At 39.7% G+C, this 23,883-nt stretch overlaps 1 protein-coding gene across 3 annotated transcripts in view; it reads right to left on the bottom strand.

The window, feature by feature from the left end:
- GRM1 (glutamate metabotropic receptor 1) overlaps positions 1-23,883 on the bottom strand; it is a 192,018-nt gene that overhangs the window by 31,170 nt on the left and 136,965 nt on the right. For all 3 annotated transcript variants that reach the window (XM_059828794.1, XM_059828801.1, XM_059828808.1), the window contains exons 4-6: positions 12,171-12,417; positions 5,999-6,167; positions 4,077-4,203 (exon numbers count right to left, since the gene is read on the bottom strand). In XM_059828794.1, the coding sequence (XP_059684777.1) occupies positions 4,077-4,203; positions 5,999-6,167; positions 12,171-12,417 (543 nt within the window). The remainder of the gene's footprint in view (positions 1-4,076; positions 4,204-5,998; positions 6,168-12,170; positions 12,418-23,883) is intronic.

Genomic DNA, 23,883 nt, shown 5'->3' with positions numbered 1-23,883 from the left:
TGCTGTTAAGTCTTAGCAAGGGCCCCAATATTGTGATGAGCAAGTCATGCTCAGCCCCTTCATCCTCAGTATGGAGTGTATCTGCAGAAACCAATCTCTATGAACTAAAAGCTTCTAAGGCCCACAGTTTTTCTCATTTAATATGCATCTTCCACAGGGTGGCACAAAATTACCAACCAATAGCTCTACCAAAATGTAAAGTCTTTCCTTCCAAATCTAGGAGAAGTAAGCAGAGGTATGAATCAGGGTTGAACAGTTTTACTGCAACCTCATTTTGAGAAACAGAAGAAGAAAAAATGTTTTTTTGTGAAATTAAAAAAAATCAGCCGGAGGCAAAGTCCTGACATGGAAAATTTCTGCTTGAACTTTTAATGTCTGACAATGTCATATGAACTGAAAGAATGTCTTATAATTCTGTACTCTTTGTCTCTACGAGTACCGGGCTGACTTAACTACAGATAATGCTGTCTACTTAACTACATGTAATGATGTTACAGGTACCTGTAACATCAAAAACAATAAAAATGATACTGTGTGCAACTGGAGGTCTTATTTTATAAAGAAAAGGAATTCTGTTTTGCTCAAAGTGGTCTGTTCAAGACTCAGATAGGTGAGGAATCCCATTCTTCCAACCAGTATTTTTATGGTGAAATATGAAGGAAAAGCTTTTTGTTAGAATTGGGAACCTCTGGCCATTGGCCACAGCAGCCCTGAGTGGAAGTTGGCTCCTTCTTTGATCTAATAAAAGACTAAGAATCAGAAGCTCCTGCTTGTGGATTAATACATGCAAATCTCTTCTTAAACCAGAGGCCAGTCTGTGGTTGCTGGAAGGGTTAAGTTTCCACGTGGGCTTTAAGCTAGCAACATCAAGCCATACTCATATTATTCCATCTTAAACGGTATTTTCAGAGCCTTAGCCCTGATTCAGCATGGTAGTTAAGCCTATCAATTGCTTTAAGCTTATCCTGTGTAAGGTCTTAGAAATCTGTTTCATTAAATAAGTGTATTTCCTGTGCACAAGCAAGCCCCAAGAGCCACATATGCTACAAACATTGCAAAAAGCTGCCTACACTGCTTATACTAGCAACTAGTTGTTGGTTGTCAGCACCTGTGAAGGTGGGTCATTGCCCTTGTAGAAACTGGGAGAGGATACCCAGGAAATGGTGTACTTACAGGTTTAAAAAAACCCACAACACAAAAATCCCCCCCAAACCCCACAACTAACCCAAACCTCAAAAAATCAGAGAATTAGTGGCAAAAGCTTCATAGTTAAAAGTTTCTAGTAAAAAGCTGTTTGGTAGCTTTCATCTACTATTTTTGCAGCACTTTATCCATGAATCATTTCCTAGAGCAGAAGGCTAATCGAATTTTTTTTTTTTTTTTTAAATTATATTCATACTGCAAGGCCAGTGAGACAATCCAGGATGTTTTCTGAGGTTGTTAACACATCCCAGGTAACTGATGGCCCCAAACCTTTATGATTCATTTCATAATAACTCTATAAAACTTCCTGTCCTATCTTGTTTTATTGCTTATTTAAGATGATTTATGTAAATGGGTTTACTAGCTTGACATTTATTCTTATTATATTAGATTCTGATACTATAAAAGATATCCTTCTTCTTGGCACAAGGCTTTAAGATACTGGGTTTAGTGACTATTTGTCAGGTCAGGTTTTTATCATCTGTGGTGAGAAATCCTTTGTGCCTGCTGACTCCGCTTCACTGAACACATATTTAGGGGAAGCAATCTAAAAAAAAAATTGTACATTTAAAAATAAAATTAAAATGTCAGGAAAGGATTGCTGAGCAACAGAGTCTGATTTCAAATGGAGAGAATGAGCACCTTGAAAAGCAAGTCTTAGGAAATGGGTTAGTATGTGCTTCATGTTTCTTAAAGGGACTAAGGATTTTAGAGCTTCCATCTGTAATGGAAAATGGGACTAAAACTGCATACATGTTTAGCATTTAAGATTTAAGGCAAAGGGAAAAACAATCTGAAATGTGAGATGTTAATGTCTATGTCTAGATGCTATGGTGACTGTCAGGGTATGAATACAACACACAAAAGCAAGCTATAAAAACATATTTGATGGGCAAAATCCTGGCAAGAAAAGAGAATTACAAATTAAATGGTACCAATGGTGACTCCCACGAAGTTTATCTAGCTCAATCTCCTTTTCCTAAAGGTTAGGATGGCATCAGCTTCTCTTCACAACTTTGTACTGCAATTCAAGTAAACGAATTGCAGGGGTTAAAAAAAGAAGTTTTTTCTCAGTAAGACAGAATGAAGAAGCTGTGCAGGAGCAGACTTCCATTTTGATGTTCTCTAGGAAATCAGTTGATGGCTATGCTGTCATTTGGCTGATGCTACTGTGATTTTAGAACAGCAGCAGTCCAGTCTCCTTGCTGAGAAGAAACACAAATCAGCAGGTCATCTACTGATTTCATTAAAAGTTAATAGATTGCAACATGCCCCTGAGATTTTTTCCAACACTGATGCTTTCCTCAACTCCTTTCAGCAGTGCCTGTCATTTTGACATGCCCCCTTTTGAGCTATTTTGGGCAGCTGGTAGCACTGAACCATATTCGCGCAAGTGCACATTGATCTCTCACTATGTTCCTGTTCTGCCTTATTGATTAAAAAGAAGTCCCAGTTTTCTTCCCTGAATAGTAGATACAAACAATTCTGCGAACCTCCAAGACTAACAGAACCCAGTTGTCTATGGATATCTGCTTTAAATTTTTTCCACAATTGGGGCCCTTACAGAAGGTATTTTTCAAGAACTCCTCTTCCTACAACCTGCTTACATGAAACTTGAAGGAACTGAATGATCACTGAGATTTCTGTATCCTGACAAATCTGTTTGAGGTAGGTTCAGTTGCACACCAGAGGGGGGGGGGGGGGTGGAGGGGGGTTGGGGTGAGAGGTATGGGATATAGACAAACACACACATACCTGGGACATGGCCATAGCATATTTTCCCACAGAAAACCAAGATAGACAATGGGTCAAGTATCCCAGTTTATTGTGATTAATAATGTATTTTTAGCTGGAGAAGTGGCCAGATTTCCCTCTCAAAATAAATCCTCTGAAAGCTCACTTGGCTTCAGTGACTAGCTTAACGGTATCTCTTGGAACTATTTAATCAACATTTGAGTACTTCGTCTATGTGTCAAATGCTGCAGCAATATCTAGTTGCCAGCCAGTCATGTTAAAGGACAAAGATGTGATAAGTTGCACATTTGATCTTCAGCTAGGTAGTCAGATTGTTTCTCTGACTAGGAATGATGCCCTGATGAATACTGGCAGCCAAGATTTGCAGATGTGGCATGGGGCAGAGGTGCCAGTAGTCTTTTACAGTGATACAAAGCAAACCCCAAGGTCAAGGTGGTGCTTCTCAGTGCATAAATCTATTTTCTTGGGGTAACGGTTACTGCAAAGCCCAGAGCAGGTGTGGAGATTGACCTTGATAGGTACAAAATAACAGAAAGATGCCATAGCATACAACTCATCCAAAGCATATACACAGGGGAGACCAATTCTAGCTATTTCCCTTTCTTCTGCTAGCCTTTCTTAGCATTTTGTTGGTGTTCCTCTTGCTGGCGGGTGCAGTGAGAATAATCTTTATACCAAATGAAAGTCTGGTAGTCAGTTACTGAATGGCCTGAAATCCCAGATAAAGTATTACTAATTGCATGGTAGAATGATCAGAAAGAGTATCAAGTCAATCTGACAAGGATGCACTGAGCTCTTGTGATAATCACTGCTAAAATTGCAGCAAATGCTGCTAAGTTCATTAGTAGTTTTAACAGCTTTATCAATGCTTATGCCAACTGAAGGGGAAGAACAGACTGCATCATTTCTTCTTGGTAGAAATTTTGCCATCTTTATTGTCACTGCTGTTGAACTGAGCCAAAAGATATAGCACTTTACATTCACCCTGAACTGCATTAAGATGTGTGTTTAAGTATGTACCTTTAATATCTCCGCATGCTGCCACCTTAATCTCCATCAAACACCATTCTCCATGTGCTCTGTAAAATGGGAATGTGTTTGGAGGGACACGTCCCTACCTGTCAGGTCAGCATTCGGCCACCAGCCAAGCTCACAGGCTTTACATGTGAATTCATCCTGAACAAATTCATTCTCCTTGCAAGCAGTGCAAATCCAGCAGCAACTCACTTCTCCTTTCCTGATCACCTGTAATGCAAAATACATCCTCAGCTACAATCTATAAGACAACACAGAAGCACCCCCAGCAAACAGATACCCCTGCAGTGTTTAAAATATGACAGGATGCCTGTCTATGGCACATTCCAAACAACCAGAAAACATGAATCCTGATTCTGTATCTACTCCTGTGTATTAAAATTTATGCTTAGGAGTTCAAGGATAATCTCTGGGGACAATTTTATTTTATTTTGCGGGGAGCAGTTCTGAGTTAAAAGTACAAAACCATTTTCCCTTTGGTACAGAGGCATAGTGAGTGTTGTATTTTCAATCAAACTTGAGAAGAGGCTTAATGGTTCAGGTCAGGACAAGTAGCTCAACCCACGCTTAATATCTATTGCATAGTAAAAAGCAGTAAACAAAGTAAAGGGTTAGAATAAACAGTGATTCATGCATATACATATACACACACACACACACACAAGCACATGCACACACACATAAATTCCAATTTACATGGAAGCCTAATAGAAGTGTAAATAGATATTCAAATAAGAGCACATTGAAAAATATTCTGCTAAAAGGATGTAATGGGTCCTAGTAGAAAATAAAACCAATATGTGGTGACGAAGAGCATGCTTCAGAACAGCTCTTTTGGAGACAAATGTCTCTGAAAGCTGTATCTTTCTCTGCTGTGAAGGCTGCTAAGTGTAATGATCCAATGTTGAAAAGATGGTTTCCTTGTCTTGACTCCTAGTTTCATTACGCTAAGGCTGAAAGAAGCTCATGGGCCTCCAACAAAGACTCTGACTCTGTTTGCCAGAAAGGAGGAATCCAGCTTCTCTCCAGGATCTTCCTAACCATCTATACGCAGAGCTAAGTGCAGTAGTGAAATACAAAATGTTGTTTTATTGAATGCTGGCTTTGTGGGCTTTTTTTGTTAACATTTCCTCCTGCAGTCTGTGGAGAGAGTCCAATAGACTTCAATGGGAGACGAAGCTGGCATTTTGTATGCATGGTGTTTACATATACACACATACACAAACTGCACAATCTCAAAAACAGGGAAAAGATGTTTTGGAGGGTAGTAAATACTGATAATGTTTCCCCTCCAAGATTGTTGGAGCATGTCACTATGCCTTTGCCAAATCATCAATCACTTATTGCTTAGAGTAGCAATATAGAATTAAAAAGCTGCAAATGTGCTTATTAAATGAAATTAGAAAGGAAGGTCTGCTCTACAGTGATCCTCCTGAATGGGCTTCTTGCCATTTTAAACTTACTGCATCCATACCATTTTGATAGTGGTGGAACATGTCTTTATGTCATCCAGACATGGCAGGTGGCAAATTATTTGTAGCTTGATACAAGTGCTACTGTTTGGTAAACACAGAGTGATTTGTTGTGAACATGAGATGCAAATAGGCTTTTTTTTTTTTTCTTGCAGGTGTTATTGCTGGAACAAAATACTGGATTCCCATGGGTCATGTTATTTTCAGGATCTGCCCCCAAGTGAATCACAGCCACTGAATATTGTAGGCAATGACTAAGTGAAAATCTTGTTCTTTCTCGCATAAGGTGAAATTCAAATCCTGTCACACTAGAAGATTCTGCGTCACTACAAAGGGCAATTTTAGAAAACATGGGCCTATATATGGGATTGTAAGAGTAAGATGTTAATCTAGGAGTCTTTCTATACTTTTGGCTTTCCTGAAGAAAAGGAAGTCCTATCCCTTGGCGTGAAAGAAGCTTGCTTGGGTTTAAGGAAAAAACACTGACTCGTTATTCACATTTCTATAGCAGAAAGTAAGTGTCTGAGGCACACCTTAATCTGGCCTTTCAAGCAAGGCTCGCTGCACACTGATCGGACCATTCCACTCTTATTCATCTGAATCCTGTAGTCATCAATGTTGAGCACGCCCTCATGCCAGGTCCCAATGAGGACGTAGTCATAGCGGTTGGGCTCTATGTACTGCAGGTTCATGATGTCATATCTACATGGGAAAAAAGAGAAAGCTAGTCACTGTCCTGCAACATGAAAGATAAAAATTTACCTTGCCCTTCTCCTTCTGCCTCCATAAATATTCATGTCACCCCTTAACACTAAGGACTAGAGTTTCACGGAAACACCAAATACTGTAGGATTGGCAGCAGAATCATGGGAAATGACATCTCTGATTGCCACACAATTCCTGATTGCCTGCCCTGCTTACATAAAACTGTGGGTAAAAAGTTGTGTGTCCAGGAAGAACTGCACATGAAAGAGAGCAAGTTCTGCTAAAGATGCACCTGTAGACACTGTCTCGATTGTGTGTTTTTCAGCCATTTTTCAAGATGTCTTTAACATTCACTTGGTGCCTACATATAGGTTGGTTGCAGTATAGCCCCTGCTGGGAGCTCTAAAGTAACTAGTAGAAATGTTCAAAGTAACTGAACTGATATGCCATAAGTTAACTGTAAGCACTAGTTCAACTATTTTTATTACCCAGCCCAGTGAGACTGTGAGGAAAAGTTAGCAGCTCAGGCACAAAATTTGCTTCCTCGCCCTAGGCAAGTAGGAGAGAACTTCCCAAGTCTAACGTAAAGGAAGCATAAAACACTGTTACATTCAGCGTCCCTGCCTCCATCACTGCCTTCCCTGTGTTAGACCTGATGTGTGCCCATTCCTTACTGTTAATTATTCTGTTCCTTCTTTAACCCACAGAAAGTGGCTTGTGCAAAGCAGTGATTAACTGTGGTGATTTCTTAGTAGGAAAGAAGCAAGAATGGGACAATGAATATTGGAGAGTGCACAGAGAGGAAGAACCACAAAACAGGCTGGACCTACAGCCTGGCCTCTTAAGATGAGAAGGGGGAGGGCTTTGTTTAAAGAAAGAACAAGAGAAAGAGGGCTGAGAACCAGAAATCAGCACTGGAGCTGAAAATCACAAAGCATCTTCTGTTTTCCAAGCCTGGGAGTTACTGCCTTGTTTTTCTCCACTGGATTGTATCAGTCTCTGGGGAAAAAAATCTTTCATTTATAATGAGTGTTGCTGATCTGTATGTGCTTTAGGAATGAAAGGTAAGCAAAGTATGAGCCATAAATAAAAGTGGGATGCTTGGTTGTGGGCAAAGAGAGAGACAAATCCATTTCTTTCTTTTCCCTTCTGAGGTTCAAACATGCAAAATTTCAACTCTTTCTGCACTTCACAGAGAAGAGAGGTGCTAGAATTACTCTCTAGATGGCTGTTTTTCTTAATTGAGTCTTTGGGATCTCTCTAGTTAAAGATGATTTAAAGAAATGCATATTTACAGCTGTATTTAGACTGCTGTCTTGCATTATGCATGCTCAGATAATGTCAGTGCCACTGCAGAGCTCCATTGAATCACATGGGAAAAGGGACTCTTGCCACTGAGTTCAATGGAGCTCCAAGCAGGAGGCAGCTCCATCGGTTGGCAATCACCTACTAATTGAGGAGTTGCTTAGAAAAGGGGTAAATTTCAAATTTACTAGGAAACAATTCCTTCTCATATCCCAGTTCTTGCAAAAGAAGAACATAAAAAAAGGAATGCTGTTTTCAGGATTGTGAAGAATCAGGACAGCAAGAAGCAATAAGAGCTAAGCACTTTATAATGTAGACTCAACAGACAGGAGCAAAATTGAGCAGGAATGTGCATGTCTCTTCCTAGCAAGAAGAACCTACTTGGATTTTAGTGTGACCTTGTATTAGACTGATATAAAATCAGTCACTCTGGGCTGGAAAATGAATTCAGGAAGGGTAATAAAAGATTACTAAAACCTCACATTCCCTTAACGGAATTTTTGAACCTGCACAGATTGTTTTCATTTTTGCAAAAATATATTACAAGGCACAGAGTGGCATTAATGCAATATCAATCAAGAGTTGGCAATTTCAGGGATATGATTTTAGGTTGAAAGCCATTCTGATGTTTCCTTATACTACTGTTCCCTTTTTTATCAGTTATCTGTCAAAGAATAAAGTATGCAGACTAAAAGCTCTTAAACAGTCTTTCATATGACAAGTTGTAGTACAATGTTTGCAGCTTTCATAATGCTGCTTAAATTTTAAGCGGAGAAGAATTTTAAGTGGAGAAATGTGGTCTAATAAACACACTTGGTATATGGAGACGTGCATAAGTTCTTTATCCTTTTCTTCTTTTCCTTAATGAAAAATTTCTGCTTTCTGAGGAGTTCAGTGCTGGAATACCTCCCCCCCATACCTTCACTCATACATGTACAGCTTTAACAGTTTTGGGCTGTGTCCAAGCTAAAAATGATTATTCCAAAAGAGGTGGGTTTGACAAGAGTTGTGAAGCTCTAAGAGAGCGAGGACCGTGGAGGCAGCTGGATTTCACACATATATGGCAGCATTTGCAGAAGCCATGAAAACATCCTGCATGTAAGAAAAAGAATCTTTCTTTTCATGTAAGGGCAAGGTCTCCAGTATATTGAGAAATGATGTGACCAAATAGGTGGCGTCCTATGAACAAGTTACTTGTGAGGTGAGCCAGACCGTGAGCCAGCTGGTCACAGGCACACTCACTCTGGTTAGTCTGAGATGGCTGAAGTTACCTTTCTCCATAATACCAGACTGGCAGCAAGGTTTGCTATCCTGGAAAGCAGAATGGAAAACAGCAATGGTGAACAATGCTGGGATGTAACTGGCCCAGACAACCACCTCTGGAGCCAAACTCCAAAACAACCACGTATGTTCTGAGACACATTCCTATATAAGTTTGAAGTATTTGCATTACACATTTGATAATTTACTCAAAGCATTGGAGTTGATAGAGTTGCCATACCTGAAGCCAGAACTTGCTACTGTAAATTTTTAAACAGATAGAGTTCTATGGGTCTATGTCCAAGTCTAGTTAGGGTAAAACAAATGACATTTCTGTTAGCTTGTGAACCTCAGCATTTCTCCACACATCAGAGGTCCAGTGTAGGGGCTGAAAGTTCTCCTGACAGTTGTCACATAGCGTTTTATGGTCAGAGGCCTACGCAAATTGTTCATCCTAGAGAGGTAATTTCTTTCATACCTGCCATAAGCTAAAAGTAGGCAGTTACCCTAGAATAGACAAGAGCTCGAAATGGATCTGTCCCTTGCCCCTTGCATAGGCCCAGAGAAGGATGCGGTGTTGACTACTGCATCCCTCACATCTTCTCCAGCCATTTCTGGGAATTTGAGTGATGATTACTATTGAGAAAGGAAATGGGAGGTACTCAATGAAAATAAAAAGTTCAGCAATTTTACCAGCATGTTCTTAATGACAGTATAGCAAGCACATAAAGCTGTTGATTTTCCAGAGCTACATCCATGTCATTTTTCCCAGAGGCAGTGCAGTCAGTTAAGTGACTGCCTTTGTGCCCTTCCGATAAAGCTCTGCTTCACATTTCTGCATAAAAGCTCTTCAAAGAAAAGATTCTGCACAGAAGAAATAAACCTTTGAAAAAGTGCTTCATGTTTTCTAATCTCATTTTGATAAAAGCTTGAAACCATGAATTGAGCCTGAGATAGAAGAAGAGTTATATCTAAACAAATGGTCAAGGTTTGACAAAGCTGTAAGAGTTTCAAAACAGGAAATGATATGTCAGGCAAACATAACTGCAGGCATCTCTACCTGCTCTATCCGTGATGATTGTAACTAGGAGCTTGTGAGAGTCAATTGCTCAAAGAACCTCACAGATTTTGAAAATAAAGTATGAGGAAGCGTGCTGCCTTCTAAGAAGGAATATTGATTTATTCCATCTTGTGAAGTTGATTTGTTCACATGATACGATAACATAATACCAAAAAACTTTCAACGTATTTGTGTGACATTCTTACACTGGCATAGAAAAGCTAAAAAACTAGGGACTTTCAGATCTGGCTGTCTCTGCTGTATTTAGGTGTTGTATGTGGTCTTTATCTTTTAATTTTGCTGAGGCTCTTTTGGGTATGATACAGTGTATGTATGTTCACCCATCCACAAAGAGCTTTTCCATGTGGAGCTGTGGAAATACTAGGGCTAATCTGGAGCTAAATATAATTCTGCATGGGCATAAACTACTGCAGCATACAAGGATCTCACAGACTGTACAGATCACATTTCATATATATATCACCATTTTCTGATATGATATTGCCCATCTCATAAATGCCACAGACTGATACAAGGATTACAGCACAAATAACAAGAAGGTTAATTGAACTTTCTTGCCCAAACTTGCAACTCCAGCTGTGAAAATATAAGTGAGGAACAACAAAAAAACCCTACCTAAAATAACACATCAAATTCTAAATAGGCCAGGGAATCAAGAGAAATGAACTGTGCTCTAGACCAAAACGATGGATGGAATAAATTCTATCATCCTGACCTACTCAGAAAATATCCTGATATTAAGCCTCCTATATTTTTAATCCAGGAAGTGTTCATTCTAATTCTATGCTTGGTACTGATGAGAGTTGCAGAAATGCTCTCAGGTGACAAGACAATAAATAAGATTTGGGCTAAAATTGGGAAATTACACCTAAACATCAAACCAAATAGCTAACAGGCAGACAATGCAGCATATGCAAATCTGGAGTGATGCTTTTATGGAGATAAATAGTATGTAATAAACTTAATGCTGCACTAAGCAGTAATTTCTCTCTATTATCTAAATGATATGTACAAAGATTTGATTTATGCATTTGTGTTGATAAGTATGTGTTTGACTGTAAGGGAATTGCTTGCCTCTACTTTCAAAGTCTGACCTAGCTCGTCTATATCTTGGACTAAAAAAATCTAAAGTATACAGAGCTCAATGAGAAGACCAAACTGACCAGCTTTTTCTTACTATTTAAATGTAATGAGCTGTTTAAATGTATATGCTGTTTAAATATAACAAGCAATGCAAATAGCAAATGGTAAAAAAGTTGATCAGTTTTGCTAATGAAGGCTAGTAATAGAAATAAGCGTTGCTTTAAGGCCACTGTGTCTTACCAATACTCTTTGAAAGTATATGCCAGACTGCAAACTCTTGTTTAATCCAGAGCACTGTCTTTGTGCAATGTTGGCACTCAGATGCATTTATGCAATAAGCCCAAAGATGGAGTGAGAGAGTCTTTCATAACGCTTTAATAACTCAGTAGGAAAACTAACTTCAATTAAGTAACCCCTGAGTAGGTTTCAGTTAATAATGGACTGTGTACTTCAGCAGCTGAATTAAACTTATTTATTAAAAAAAAAAAGCACACTCAAAAGTAAACCCATCTGGGAGGTGTCTCACTTAAACTGCCTCCTGTAAGAGAAAAAAAGGTGATGTCCATGTCCACATAGCTGCTGTCTCACCCATTCCTCGAGTACCTACTGTGTCTGCTAGGGAGGGGTAGACATTAACAGCTACCAGAGCTGGAATTTACCAGACCCCAAATGAGTGAAACACAGTACCTTCTGGCAAAAAAATTATTTGTCCTGCTCTATTTGGACCTGTCTTTAAACTCTGGGACAGCCGAGCTTATTTGGAGTGAAACAAGTTAAGGAGAACACACAGGAGTTCACTAAGCGAACTAAATAGCCTCTGGCAAGGATACAGTACTACACCCCTGGGGCACTTGGAGCAGCAGAGATCCAGTTGGAAAAGGATGTGCTGTACAGCCCTACCTTCAAAACCTTAGCAAGCAAATGCTTCGCTCATTTCCAAGCACTTTAAAACCCTCGTGCTGAGCTGCAGTGGTAGCTCAGACACCAAAAGTCTGTGAGATACAAGGTTTGTTCTCCCCTGAAACACTAGAAATGTTACAGGCTGTGCTGTAGTTCCTGCCTCAATTTGAGCTGTAGCTATCAATATATCATGTGTTACCAGTGTTATTCCTGGCTGTTGGTAAGATTAATCCAGATAACTCCATTTATGTCTCACAGTATGCATGCTGTATGCTTCAGCAAAACAATCAAAGAAATCTCTGTCACCAAACGCAGCAACATTCCCCCTTCTCAACACTGGTTTAATAAGCTGAGATGAAACATCTCTTTACCTTCCAGGGGCATCTCCCTTTTCATCAAACCAAACTTCTTCTCCAGAAACACCGATGAATGAGGATTTGAGGAGGAACTCCAAGAGCTTGCTGCCATCAATTGGCTTCATAGCATCACACAGTCCAACATGTCCAGGGCAAAGGGAATGATGCATATTTTGGAGCCCATGAGCCATAGCATATATAGCATTGATGACAAATCCCATTTTACTGTCCTGTACATAGTTTTCTTCTAGGCTTTCATTGCCTAAAATAGTAAGAAAAGAGTGTTGTTATAAACAAAGATGAAATAACATAAACATATGAAAAAGCAGTGAGACATAAAAAGGAGTTTTCTTACTTCTGTTATAAAGCTTTAGAAGCATAAATGAGGTGTCAGCCAGGGATTTTAATTAAAAGAAATCTTTAATTCATTGAAAGTGAAATGCCTCATGAGAAAGCACCAGTTTAATCAAATTGTCAGCTTTAATTTGTTCTTTTTGGAATTTTTGCTTGTCATTCCCCAATGCTGTTTATGCTAAGAAGGGTTAAACAGCCCAGCATCAGAACCATGCATTTCAGCTAGAATAATTTTTTAAAGCAATTTGCTTGTAAATTTGACTTTTTGTCACACTTGAAGATTTTTTTTTAAAATTTCATGGTTTTGAGGACCAAGATAACGATGTCCCTTTCAGTGTTAAGAAGGAAACAACCTAAATCAGCATCACTTCTCAAGTTATCAGAACTAATCATTTTAGCTAAAAGTAGTAGTAGGTATGCCAATTTAGGATTGCTACAGAAAGTCAAACGAAGTTCATAACACTAAAGGACTTTTTTATGTAACTGCAGCTTAGAAGACCCTGTGTGCGCAGACACTGAAGTCTCTGTTCGTTGAGCAGAAACAATGTGGCAGTGAAGGTTTTCCCCACAGGTAGGTTTTAGGTCTGATTTGCTGATGTGCAGGCACTGCCGGAGGGTACCAGTTGTGGTTGCATTTCACATCAGACCCAGCTGGGTCCTGGGCCGTTCCCCTGCTTCCCGTCACGAGCTGCTGAATGCTGCCAGTGCTGACCCCAAGTCACAGCAGACGTGTGCTGCAGGGGTCCTGAGGGAGCTGGAAGTAAGAAGCCTCCCTGTTTTGTTTCCTTCCCCCTGAGTCATTTTATGGCAATATGCTCCAAACTACAAGATGCTTTTATCCGTAGACCTCCCACGTTACTCGGTGTTTAACAGGCATTTGCAATCCAGTCTCTGTTACTTTGTCTAAGTAACACCTTGTCTACACTAGGAAAGTAGGATGTGTGAGAGACTAGGTGTTAACTGGCACTTCTCAAATGCAGGTTGGAGAAGATAGTTGTCATTTTAATATGAAGAAAAGAGGAAAATCTACAAGTGCACCGAAAATTTCAAGTTACAAAATAGTTCCTTCCCCTAACATAGATATGATATATGTTTCAAATCAAATCATGAAGACCATCCTTACATTTATCCTTGGAAAAGGCTCTGATTTGGTAGGTCTTCTCAGCTTGTTTGCCCTACAATTCAGAAATGTCAACTGGGAATTCGTTAGGATAGCAGAGATCCCAAAGGCAAGTATGTCTAGGTTTCTTTCTCTGGGTCTCCCTTGCACAGGACATTCATTGCAACTGAGCAAGAAAGTCTTGCTTCAGGAACTGTTTTCCAGATGAGCTGAACATAGCAAACAGTTGTGATGGTGAATTAAAAAAGCCATGTGAAAACAGCATAATCTGACTGAATGAGTTCATGTACGCCTCTCTCTGCCATACATTCACCACCAGCACCACCAAGCAAGGAGCAGCTGGAGAAATATTTCCCAGAGGCAACATATCTGCGACTTTCTTTGCAGGCTGATGTTCATAGTTCCCATTCAAATCACGTGAAACAAATGTCATTCAGATCCATGTTCAGAAACACAGAAAGAATAGAAACTTTATATGTAAGCTGACAGAATATTTACCCAGCGAAGCAAAGGGTATGCCACTACATGTACCCTCCCTTATGTGCTGCATATAGTATGTATGGCATGGTCTAGACACCTGCTGCCTGAATATGTTAATGTGCGGTCTGTATAGGCTATCTCTAGGTGTGTTTTATCTGCTGATTAGTCCCTTAGTTTTAACACACTGTGAATTTATCACTGATTCTGCTTTCTTGTAGATAGAAAATGAATGTGTTCTCCATCTCTATGTGAAAGAGAGGCGGAAAGCCTCTGAGTTCAGCAAGGCAGGGCTCTCTTTCTTGTGAAGCTTCTAGGCAGCAAGTCGCGGAAGAGATCACAAAATGACTGATAGGGCACAGCACTCACTGCCAACTGTTTTCTACCTGAGAGTTTATCTCAGATACCTCCTTAATTTCTCAATTAGTTAAAAAAAAGGAACATAAACATCAGTGACACTTGCAGGAGATAATGATAGCATCCATATGCATTTCCTGAGGCAAGCATTCATGTGGCTGCCGGAGGTAGAAAACTAAATGTAACAGAACTTCCAATGCTTTAAGAAGAGGCCATTTCCCTCAAGTATGTATTAACTCAGCAAAGCATGCATTTGGTTTCTCATATTTCAATATAATATGCATATCTCCAAAGAGAATAAATACTTGATGGTGGGAGGATTTGCTTTTGACTAATTAGGAGTGAATATCTAGCTTACGTTGAGGCTCCAAGCATATAGTCCCACACTGCAGAGGTGACGGCCTTAATGTCATCTATAGAAATAGTTGTGGTGGAAAGCAACATGTGAAGTATCATATGGTAATGAATTGTCTACAGATCAGTGATATAAATATCCCTATGTGTAAATAGGATAATTTTCACTAAATCCAGCATGAGAAGTCATGCTTTACCTAAACTTCCTGCAGTCAAAATCCATTTTATTTCATTTTCATCATTATAGGTTATTGATATACTTATGCATTTGAACTTGTAAAAATTCACTTATGGCAATCAGTAAGAAATGTGTGGGTTTTTTAAAACAAATGAAATAATGTAATTATGTTCAGCCAGAGACAAAACAGAGGCAATCAATGTTCAATTAAGTTTCCATAGGGCAGATTTTCAATAAATGCAAGAACTATATTATGTTTGTTATGGGGCTTCTCTGTAAAGTTGGATTTTTCCTCAGTAGGTCTTTGAAATGTAATAAAGGAAAAAGCAGAATTCTGGACTGTGCAACTTTTATTTTTCCTTCCTCTCTCATTCCTTGGAAAAAAAAAATTATCTACAAAGACTAATTTGAACACCAGGGTTTATTAACATTAAAAATAGGAAAGTATTTTGTTAGCTTTCTTATTTTTTTATTATTTTAGGGACCTCAGCTTTCACTAAGCAAAGAAAAATTGTAAGCCATGTGAGTACTGGATTAATTGAAGTCATGCAAATTAGGCCGTTACTTTTTTGAATGACCTTGAAGAATTCAGGTGTCCTAAATTTCATACTTACTTATTTTTGTATTGGATGCAATGCAAATCTTCCTTTAATAATTTCATTTTAACAGTTCCTCAATAGTTTAGGTCATTTTTTCTTATTACAATTTTGGTTTAATCTTTGTTTCTGTTAGTCAAACTTAAAGCTGAAAAAGGAGGAGGGTATATACACACATATATTATTAAAACAAAAAACCAAACAAAAAAAAAAAACCCAAACACCACACTCTGGCTGCACACAGCTGAAAAATGCTCCCAGCACTGCTAAAAGTAATACCTAAGTAGAGGAGGAAGGAACACAGGACAGACCAAAATTTCATGAAACTCACTGTGAGTCTTTCCTTTTACCATAATGATGTGCCTTAAATCTAATATTAGCTTCAGCTAGGTACTTAGAAGGACCTGAATGTAAAGCAACCATGAATTTAGTCTAGTGCCTTTGCTGTGAAGTCAGTGTGGGGCTAACAGTGTTCTCAAGAGCAGAGCAGGTACTCGTGCAAATCCCACTAGACAAACTGAAATTAAGAAAAACTGTACTATCAGAATTATGGCTAGAAATGAGTTAACTTTCATGTATAAAGTAAAGATAGGAAAAGCCTATGGTAATATTCAATAAGAAATTAAGCACAAAGGATTACTTGTTTGCAGTCCTCAGAAAGGCTAGGGCAGGAAGGAATTTGGGATGGAAAGAAACGTAAAAACATTTTGGTTGGGCAATGTGATCAATACCTAGCCAGTTGGTAAATTTTGAACAAACACACACATTTGATAAAGAACACAGTCTGTTCACAGATACTCTTGATTAGAATAAAAAGCCAAAATCTGTTGAATAAAATTGTTATAAATGATAATGTTTCATGTGGAATAGGCAGATCGTTTTATAGTAGTAACACTAAATGTCATCTGCTGAATATTCAAGGTCACATAAAAAGAGATTTTGTTGTCTTGGTCCAGTTAGCAACTATTATGAGAGCTATCATCTTTTCTGGTGGTCCTGACAGAGATCTAAAAGTCTTAGAAACTGTATATACTGCCTTCTTTATTTGTAGAGGTCCTTCCCGGGATGAGTATGCTTCGTGGGTAGGCCATATGAGATTTTAGCTTTGTTGCAAGTTACAACATGGTGATGGGATACATTCAATATGAGTGCTCATTTAAGCAAAAATACTATTCTGGAAGCACAATTGGGGCTAAATTTCACTGGGAAGATGAAATAAAATACATCTCCCATACTTGGGCTGCATGTGTAACAACTTGGCACAAAGCTGTGCCAAAGAGTAAAAAGGGGTCCCCCACAAAATGCCAGGTGACAGAGCAGGGGTTGCACCATGAACCGGCAGAGCAGTACCCAGGGTTGCAGCAGATGTCCACATGCATTGGAGAAATGATTTCTTATGCTCTCCTTCAGTCCCAACATACACAACCTTAACCACAGGGTGGTCAAACACTTGAACAGGCTTCCTAGGGGGGTGGTCGATGCCCCAAGCCTGTCAGTGTTTAAGAGGCATTTGGACAATTGTTGTGGTTTAAGCCCAGCTGGCAACTAAGCACCACACAGCCGCTCACTCGCTCCCCCCTGGTGGTATGGGGGAGGGAATTGGAAGGGTAAAAGTGAGAAAACTCATGAGTTGAGAGAAAGACAGTTTAATAGGCTGTGCACACAAGCAAAGCAAAACAAGGAATTCATTCACTACTTCCCATCGGCAGGCAGGTGTTCAGCCATCTCCAGGAAAGCAGGGCTCCATCACACATAACTGTTATTTGGGAAGACAAACGCCGTAACTCTGAACGTCCCCCCCTTCCTTCTTCTCCCTCAGCTTCATATGCAGAGCATGACGTCATATGGTATGGAATATCCCTTTGGTCAGTTGGGGTCAGCTGTCCCGGCTGTGTCCCCTCCCAACTTCTTGTGCACCCCCAGCCTACTCGCTGGTGGGGTGGGGTGAGAAGCAGAAAAGGCCTTGACTCTGTGTAAGCACTGCTCAGCAATAACGAAAACATGCCTGTATTGTCAACACTGTTTTCAGCACAAATCCAAAAAATTTCCCCATACGAGCTACTACGAAGAAAATTAACTCTGGCCCAGCCAAAACCAGCACAACAATGCCCTTAAGAACATGCTTTAACTTTTGGTGAGCCCTGAACTGGTCAGGCAGTTGGACTAGATGGTCATTGTACGTCCCTTCCAACTGAACTGAATTAAAAACCAACCAACCAAACAACAAAACAAAAGAACCCTCAATGACTCTGACCAAACATGCCCATCTGGCTCTGTACCAGTTTGTGTAGAGAAGTGCTAGTGACACAGCATGTTCTTGGAAAACAATGGAAGTCACGTGTCTTCCAGCGTCTTATGTTAGAGAAGACCTGACAAACTTTGAGTGCAACAAATTTGTGTCATAGGATCTTGCAACAAGCAGGGCAGAAGGCCAACACGCTGAACTGATCAGTCATTTCAAATCTGGGTCCCTAAAGGTAAGAGCTAAAGATTATTTTCGCAACTAAATGATACATGAAAGGTGATGAACAGGCTTAGCTCATTGTGATTTTAGTGGGATTTTCGGATATTTGGCTTCTTAGAATACTTGGAGCACTTTTATATGGATGCTTAACTATCTAATTATGGGTTTATCTTTGGACATACAGGAGAGAAAATGCAATCCATTCTACATTTCTGTTTTGTCACCAATTCCTTGAAATAGTTTTTTTCATTTTATTTAGTAATGGCTAATCCTTTGAATAACCATGCCAAACTAAGATTCTATGAAATAATTTTTGCAAAGGGTTTTGTTTGTTTAAACTCATTTGCTGTTATTGGTTCAGATATTTTACAAATATTGCCAGTTCACTCCCTCTTACGTTCTATTTATAACATCCCTTACATTATCTAAAAACAAAGATAACAACAAAATTATTTAACAAATTTCACTTTAAGGCCCTGCAAAATGAATAACACAGATTATAATGTCTCTAAATGTAATTAGTATAATGATGGCGTGATCAAAATCTGTGCACTAACTGGCTTTTTCTCTTCATATCACCTTCTTAATAACAAGTGCATTCTGTTCTTTAATATTGTATGGCTGAATGAAATCCTCACCTCTTGATGGTATAAGGAGGACTTTTGTTCATGCCACTGCGCTCATTGTGTCCAAATGTAAGTCACAGGCAACAGATCAGATTAGTAAGAGTCAGTTATTCTACATGAAAACATCCAAACGCCCATCTCTTTCAGCCCACAATCAAATATACAGCTACAAGAATTTCTGAAGTTGTGTTTTCAGAAGTAACTGCCTGTTTTCCAGGCAATTCCAGCTGCAGCTGACTGCCTATGAAGGTGAGGCCAAGAAATGCTACCTGGTGACCAGAACAAGCTGCAGGCTTCACTTGTTGTGGGCCGTCTCAATGACCTTGCTGTCCCTATGTGCAAGTTAATGTGACCACAAACAATTTGTGGAAAAATTATTTTTTTGTATGTGTTTTACTAAGCCAAAAGAGGGTCAGAAAAAAGAGGCTTTGTTTCAATCTCAATTAAAAAACAATTTGTAATTTTCATCACACAGAATGATAGGCTGAAAACATTGTCACAGACCATAATAAATGCTTCATTCAACCTACAACAAATAATCCCATCATGGTAAATTATTGTTTCTTGTACGGCTTCTGCTCCCAGGAAATCAGTTATTATACTGTTTTCAAACAAAAGCAGACCATATGTGTAATGGTTATCCCTTCACTTCTTGCTTTGATGTCTGCATCTTTGCAGCAGGGAGGCAAGTTCAAGCGGCAGCTAAATACAGCGAAAGAGAGGAGACACAGGACATACAGGGAGGATAGTAGAAGAGCTATCAAAAAGACACAAGATAAAACAGGTAACTCAATTCCCACTGTATGTGAACTATTTGTTTGACCAGATGAAGCTCCACTACCTGTCAGGTAAGGGTGAGGAAGGATGTATTATTTAAGAAAAGGGATCTTTCCTTAACTGCCTCCTAAGCATCATGTCACCAGTCTATAGTAAATAATGCAGCACTCTCTATAGAATCGCAAGTTGCTCTGCCCTTTGGCAAGAAGAGAGGAAGCAGAGCTTTCACTGAGGCAGCTAAAAGGAGGGAATATCTTACAATATGTGGCTTCTACACCAGATTTCAAAACACGTTGATAAACATTTGACATCTTACAGTACTCATGAAGCAATAAATGGAGTTCACGGGGTTGCAGACTTCATTTTCAGGATGTCATTAAATCAGAAAGGTTTTGCTTCCATTCTTCAAATGGTTTTTATTTCCCCAAGCAAAGAGATTCAATCCACGCAATTATATTTGATGTATTTTTCCCTAAAAAGGTAGGATACAATTACAGTTACCAGTTGAGACACCCTGCTATTTTCTTTCTGAGTGTGGGGAAATCTATGGGTCTCCCAGATACTGCTGCTTTGTTACATCTGGTGAATGTTGCTTTTTAATTGGGATTAGTGTACTTCTATTCTTGTATAAAACTACAGAGAGAAGTAAAAGCCATTCAAATGCTGGGCATTCAGCAAAAGCTCCTCAAAAATTTGCACTAGAGTTCTCTATCTAAGGTATTAACAGGGTGCTGATTGCAGTAATATTTGTATGCAATGGGTTATCTATTTTCACCAGCTAAGTTTGTCAAATAACTAATGAACCTTCTTCTCCTGGAATAAAGTTGATATTGAATTTAAAACAGTTTGGTTGGTTTTTTTACTTACTTTTACCAACATATCTTTCACAGATGTCAACTCAATGGCTAAAGGAAACCAAAACATGAATTCAGCCATCAAGGCACAGGTTCTCCTTCATTTCAGATGTCTAACATGTAAACTTTAGAAGATTAGTCCCCTTTTTAGATACACTATACACCACCAGTGTCTTCAGTTTCCTTGTGTGTTTTTGTGAGGATGCCATGTTATTCTTCAGTGTTCAAAAAGAAATGTCTTCCTTTTGTCTCTTCCTGTGTGTCAGAAGCAGTGGGGAAAGATTTTAATTAAATTTACTTTCTTGGTTCTCCATATCATGTTATGTAAGCACATTAGGGCTTTAAGAGCTTAGTGTCAAAGACTCTGGAATGAGGCTGGCATAGGCAAATACAACAGTGCCACAGCAAAGCTGAAGTATTATGAGGAGAAATGACTGCACAAGCTGCTGACTCACTCATTAATCAGATGCTGGGAGAGTCTCAGAGTCACTAGGCACTGGGAAGGAGAAAGGGGACTAAGCAGTGCTGCCAGCCCTATGCCGAGTCTAAACTCACAGGTCCAGCCCATACACCATGCAACCTGGGAGCAAAACAAAAGGAAACTGATCTGTTTCTAAGTGCTCCTGTCTTTCCCCGTTCACAAACTTTGCTTGGCAGACACGAGAGCCTGAAGCTCCCCTCCCCTCCCTGCCCTTTCGGCCTCTCCCCACGGACATTCAGACTTTCACACAACAATATGACCCCAGGAAAAGCAGATCTGAGATGTAAACACCAAGTTACAATGCACATAACTCATGCTCACACTGTGGGAGATGACAAAGCTGTGTTCAGATGTGCCTGTGCCCAAGAAAGCAGAGACTGCTTTCCTCTTACGTCTCCTTTCTAGTGACCCAAAGGAGCTAAGCAGGGCATGAGAAGACTGTCATTTCCCAAAGGCTGGCTGCAGTTTCAAGCAAATGGGAAGAGTGAGCATGCCTGATGTCTGTACCTGACAGTGCTGGAGCAAGCAGGCAGAGCATGTCTGGGTGAGATATATATTCACAAACACTCCCAGCTGATAGGCAATGCTGCAGCCCCTCTCTGCCTTTGGAAAAGACTAGGGGGAAGCTGGAGGCCTTTGCAGCAGCTGGCAGCGTGGCTTTGCCAGCACTGCGTCACTGGAGTGGGAGGCAGGTGAGTGCAAAACAGGCTTGTGGTGGAGAAAAAGTTCCTTTTCCCCTTCTCCATAAATCTGCATCGCCTGCTCTGTCTCTTGTGTTGTCTAGCAGTAAAAGAAAGGACTCCAAGGGAAAGAGAATGCACCACCTAAGGGCCATGCTAACAGCACAGCTGTCTGCATGCCAGCCACCACAAGAGAGAGCTGTCTCTTCCTTCACTAGGTTGATCCCTGGCAAGGTGTAGCTCTGTACCATCACAGATTTGCAATCTACACAGATTGTCCCCATGTCCTATCAGTGAGAGCTGAAAGAAACTGACCACAGAGTTGAAAAGTTGCAATAGTACATGTCCACAGAAAGTATTTATAGCAACAGGAAAAAGAGCAGGAAAACGGATAACAAGCAGAGAACTTCCTCTACAAGTTAATGTATATGGCACATGCTGTTAAATAAAGGTCTGGAGAGATCCACTTATAGCAGATGGCTTGACAGAAGCTCACCAGCCTAATAAAGCATCTGTAGGGGATGACAGTGTGGCCTGAAGCCTCTGTGTTTCTTCCTACTGGGCTAAAATTCTTCATAAGGAATTTTACTTCAGAAAAAACTAGGGTTTATGGCCCTATGAGGATGATTTGCTGAGATTCTTTCTCCTCTAAACAAGCCTGCAAGCTGGTATTTGAAACCTCTTCTGTACATATCCACTGCTATAAGCTGTTAAAGACTTGGCAGGCAATTTTAGCATTGCTTCTCTTTGTTCCTAGCTTTAGTGGAATGATCATGGTGAAATAGCTCTGCAGTGAAGACTGTTTTATAATGAACTAGAAACTAAAGGATACACATTGTATAGCTCAGTGCAGGGTAAAAAAACAAGCCCCCTTCAAAACAGAAAGATCCACACCCATATTTGTATGTGTTCTTGCAATGCAATCAGCTTGAGAAATACAATTTACAGAATGACCAACAGTGAAGCAACATAACCAAAAATTGACAAGAAGGTTGAGTTTTAAGGTTATTGATTACCTCATTTTGGTTATTATCTTAATTCCTGTCCTTTGGAATTAATAGATTGGAAAACAACAGAGGAAAATAACTGTCCTTATTTGAGGTAAATCAATTTCTGTAGTTGGGACTCCCAGGCAAACACAGTTCAGTATCAGTTCAAATGGTTTGAAAAGAAACATGACTTTGTATTTATGTGCCGTCCTTTTCATGGCTGCATTCGCGTGCCAGACTGGGACTATACTTACAAATGCCATAATGTGCATAAAATTATGAATGTTGTGCTGGTTTTGGCTGGGCCAGAGTTAATTTTCTTCGTAGTAGCTCGTATGGGGAAATATTTTGGATTTGTGCTGAAAACAGTGTTGACAATACAGGCATGTTTTCGTTATTGCTGAGCAGTGCTTACACAGAGTCAAGGCCTTTTCTGCTGCTCACACCACCCCAGCAGCGAGTAGGCTGGGGGTGCACAAGAAGTTGGGAGGGGACACAGCCGGGAGAGCTGACCCCAACTGACCAAAGGGATATTCCATACCATATGACTTCATGCTCTGCATATGAAGCTGGGGGAGAAGAAGGAAGGGGGGGACGTTCAGAGTTACGGCGTTTGTCTTCCCAAATAACAGTTATGTGTGATGGAGCCCTGCTTTCCTGGAGATGGCTGAACACCTGACTGCCAATGGGAAGTGGTGAATGAATTCCTTGCTTTGCTTTGCTTGCATGCATGGCTTTTGCTTTACCCATTAAACTATCTTTATCTCAACTCATAAGTTTTCTCACTTTTAGTCTTCTGATTCTCTCCCCCATCCCACTGGGGGAGGGGGGTGGGGGGAGTGAGTTGCTGTGTGGTGCTTAGCTGCTGGCTGAGGTTAAACCACAACGTTCATTATGATGCACATTCTAATGAAGATGTTTGGACTTAACTCCATCATGAAGCGAGTAAGCTGTAAAGATATTAATCTACTTGATGATCATAAAAAAATCAATATTTGGTCCTTCTAGCTTATGGAAATTAATCCCCAAACAAAATACTGTGATCACCTATTGGAAGACTAATGGAAGTGACCAGCTTAAAACTAGAAATCAGTAAAACTGCTTGTGATTCTGAACTTAGGGAATCCATCAAGTTGGAAGCAGTTTAGGCTTAAAAAAAATGTACTCTAATTCACATAGTTAGGACATAACATTAAATGACACGTTCATTCTAGAAATAGAAGATAATCTGAAGTGATTCCAGTACCTTTCTTAGAGACTAATTATTATGATAGCTTGACAAATAATTATTATGATTAATTTGTTTTTCTTGAAAGATGGACTGCGTACAAACTGCCTGCAAAATGACCACACCATCTTCTATTATTTATTTGAAATTATTATTAAACTTCTGCAGCAAGACATTATTTCTCAACTCCTAT

The sequence above is a fragment of the Gavia stellata genome, chromosome 2 (genome assembly GCF_030936135.1).
Source record: "Gavia stellata isolate bGavSte3 chromosome 2, bGavSte3.hap2, whole genome shotgun sequence".
In the NCBI taxonomy this organism is placed as follows: domain Eukaryota; kingdom Metazoa; phylum Chordata; class Aves; order Gaviiformes; family Gaviidae; genus Gavia; species Gavia stellata.
Note: the sequence above shows the minus strand (reverse complement) of the source record. Positions and strands in the feature narration are given on the sequence as shown.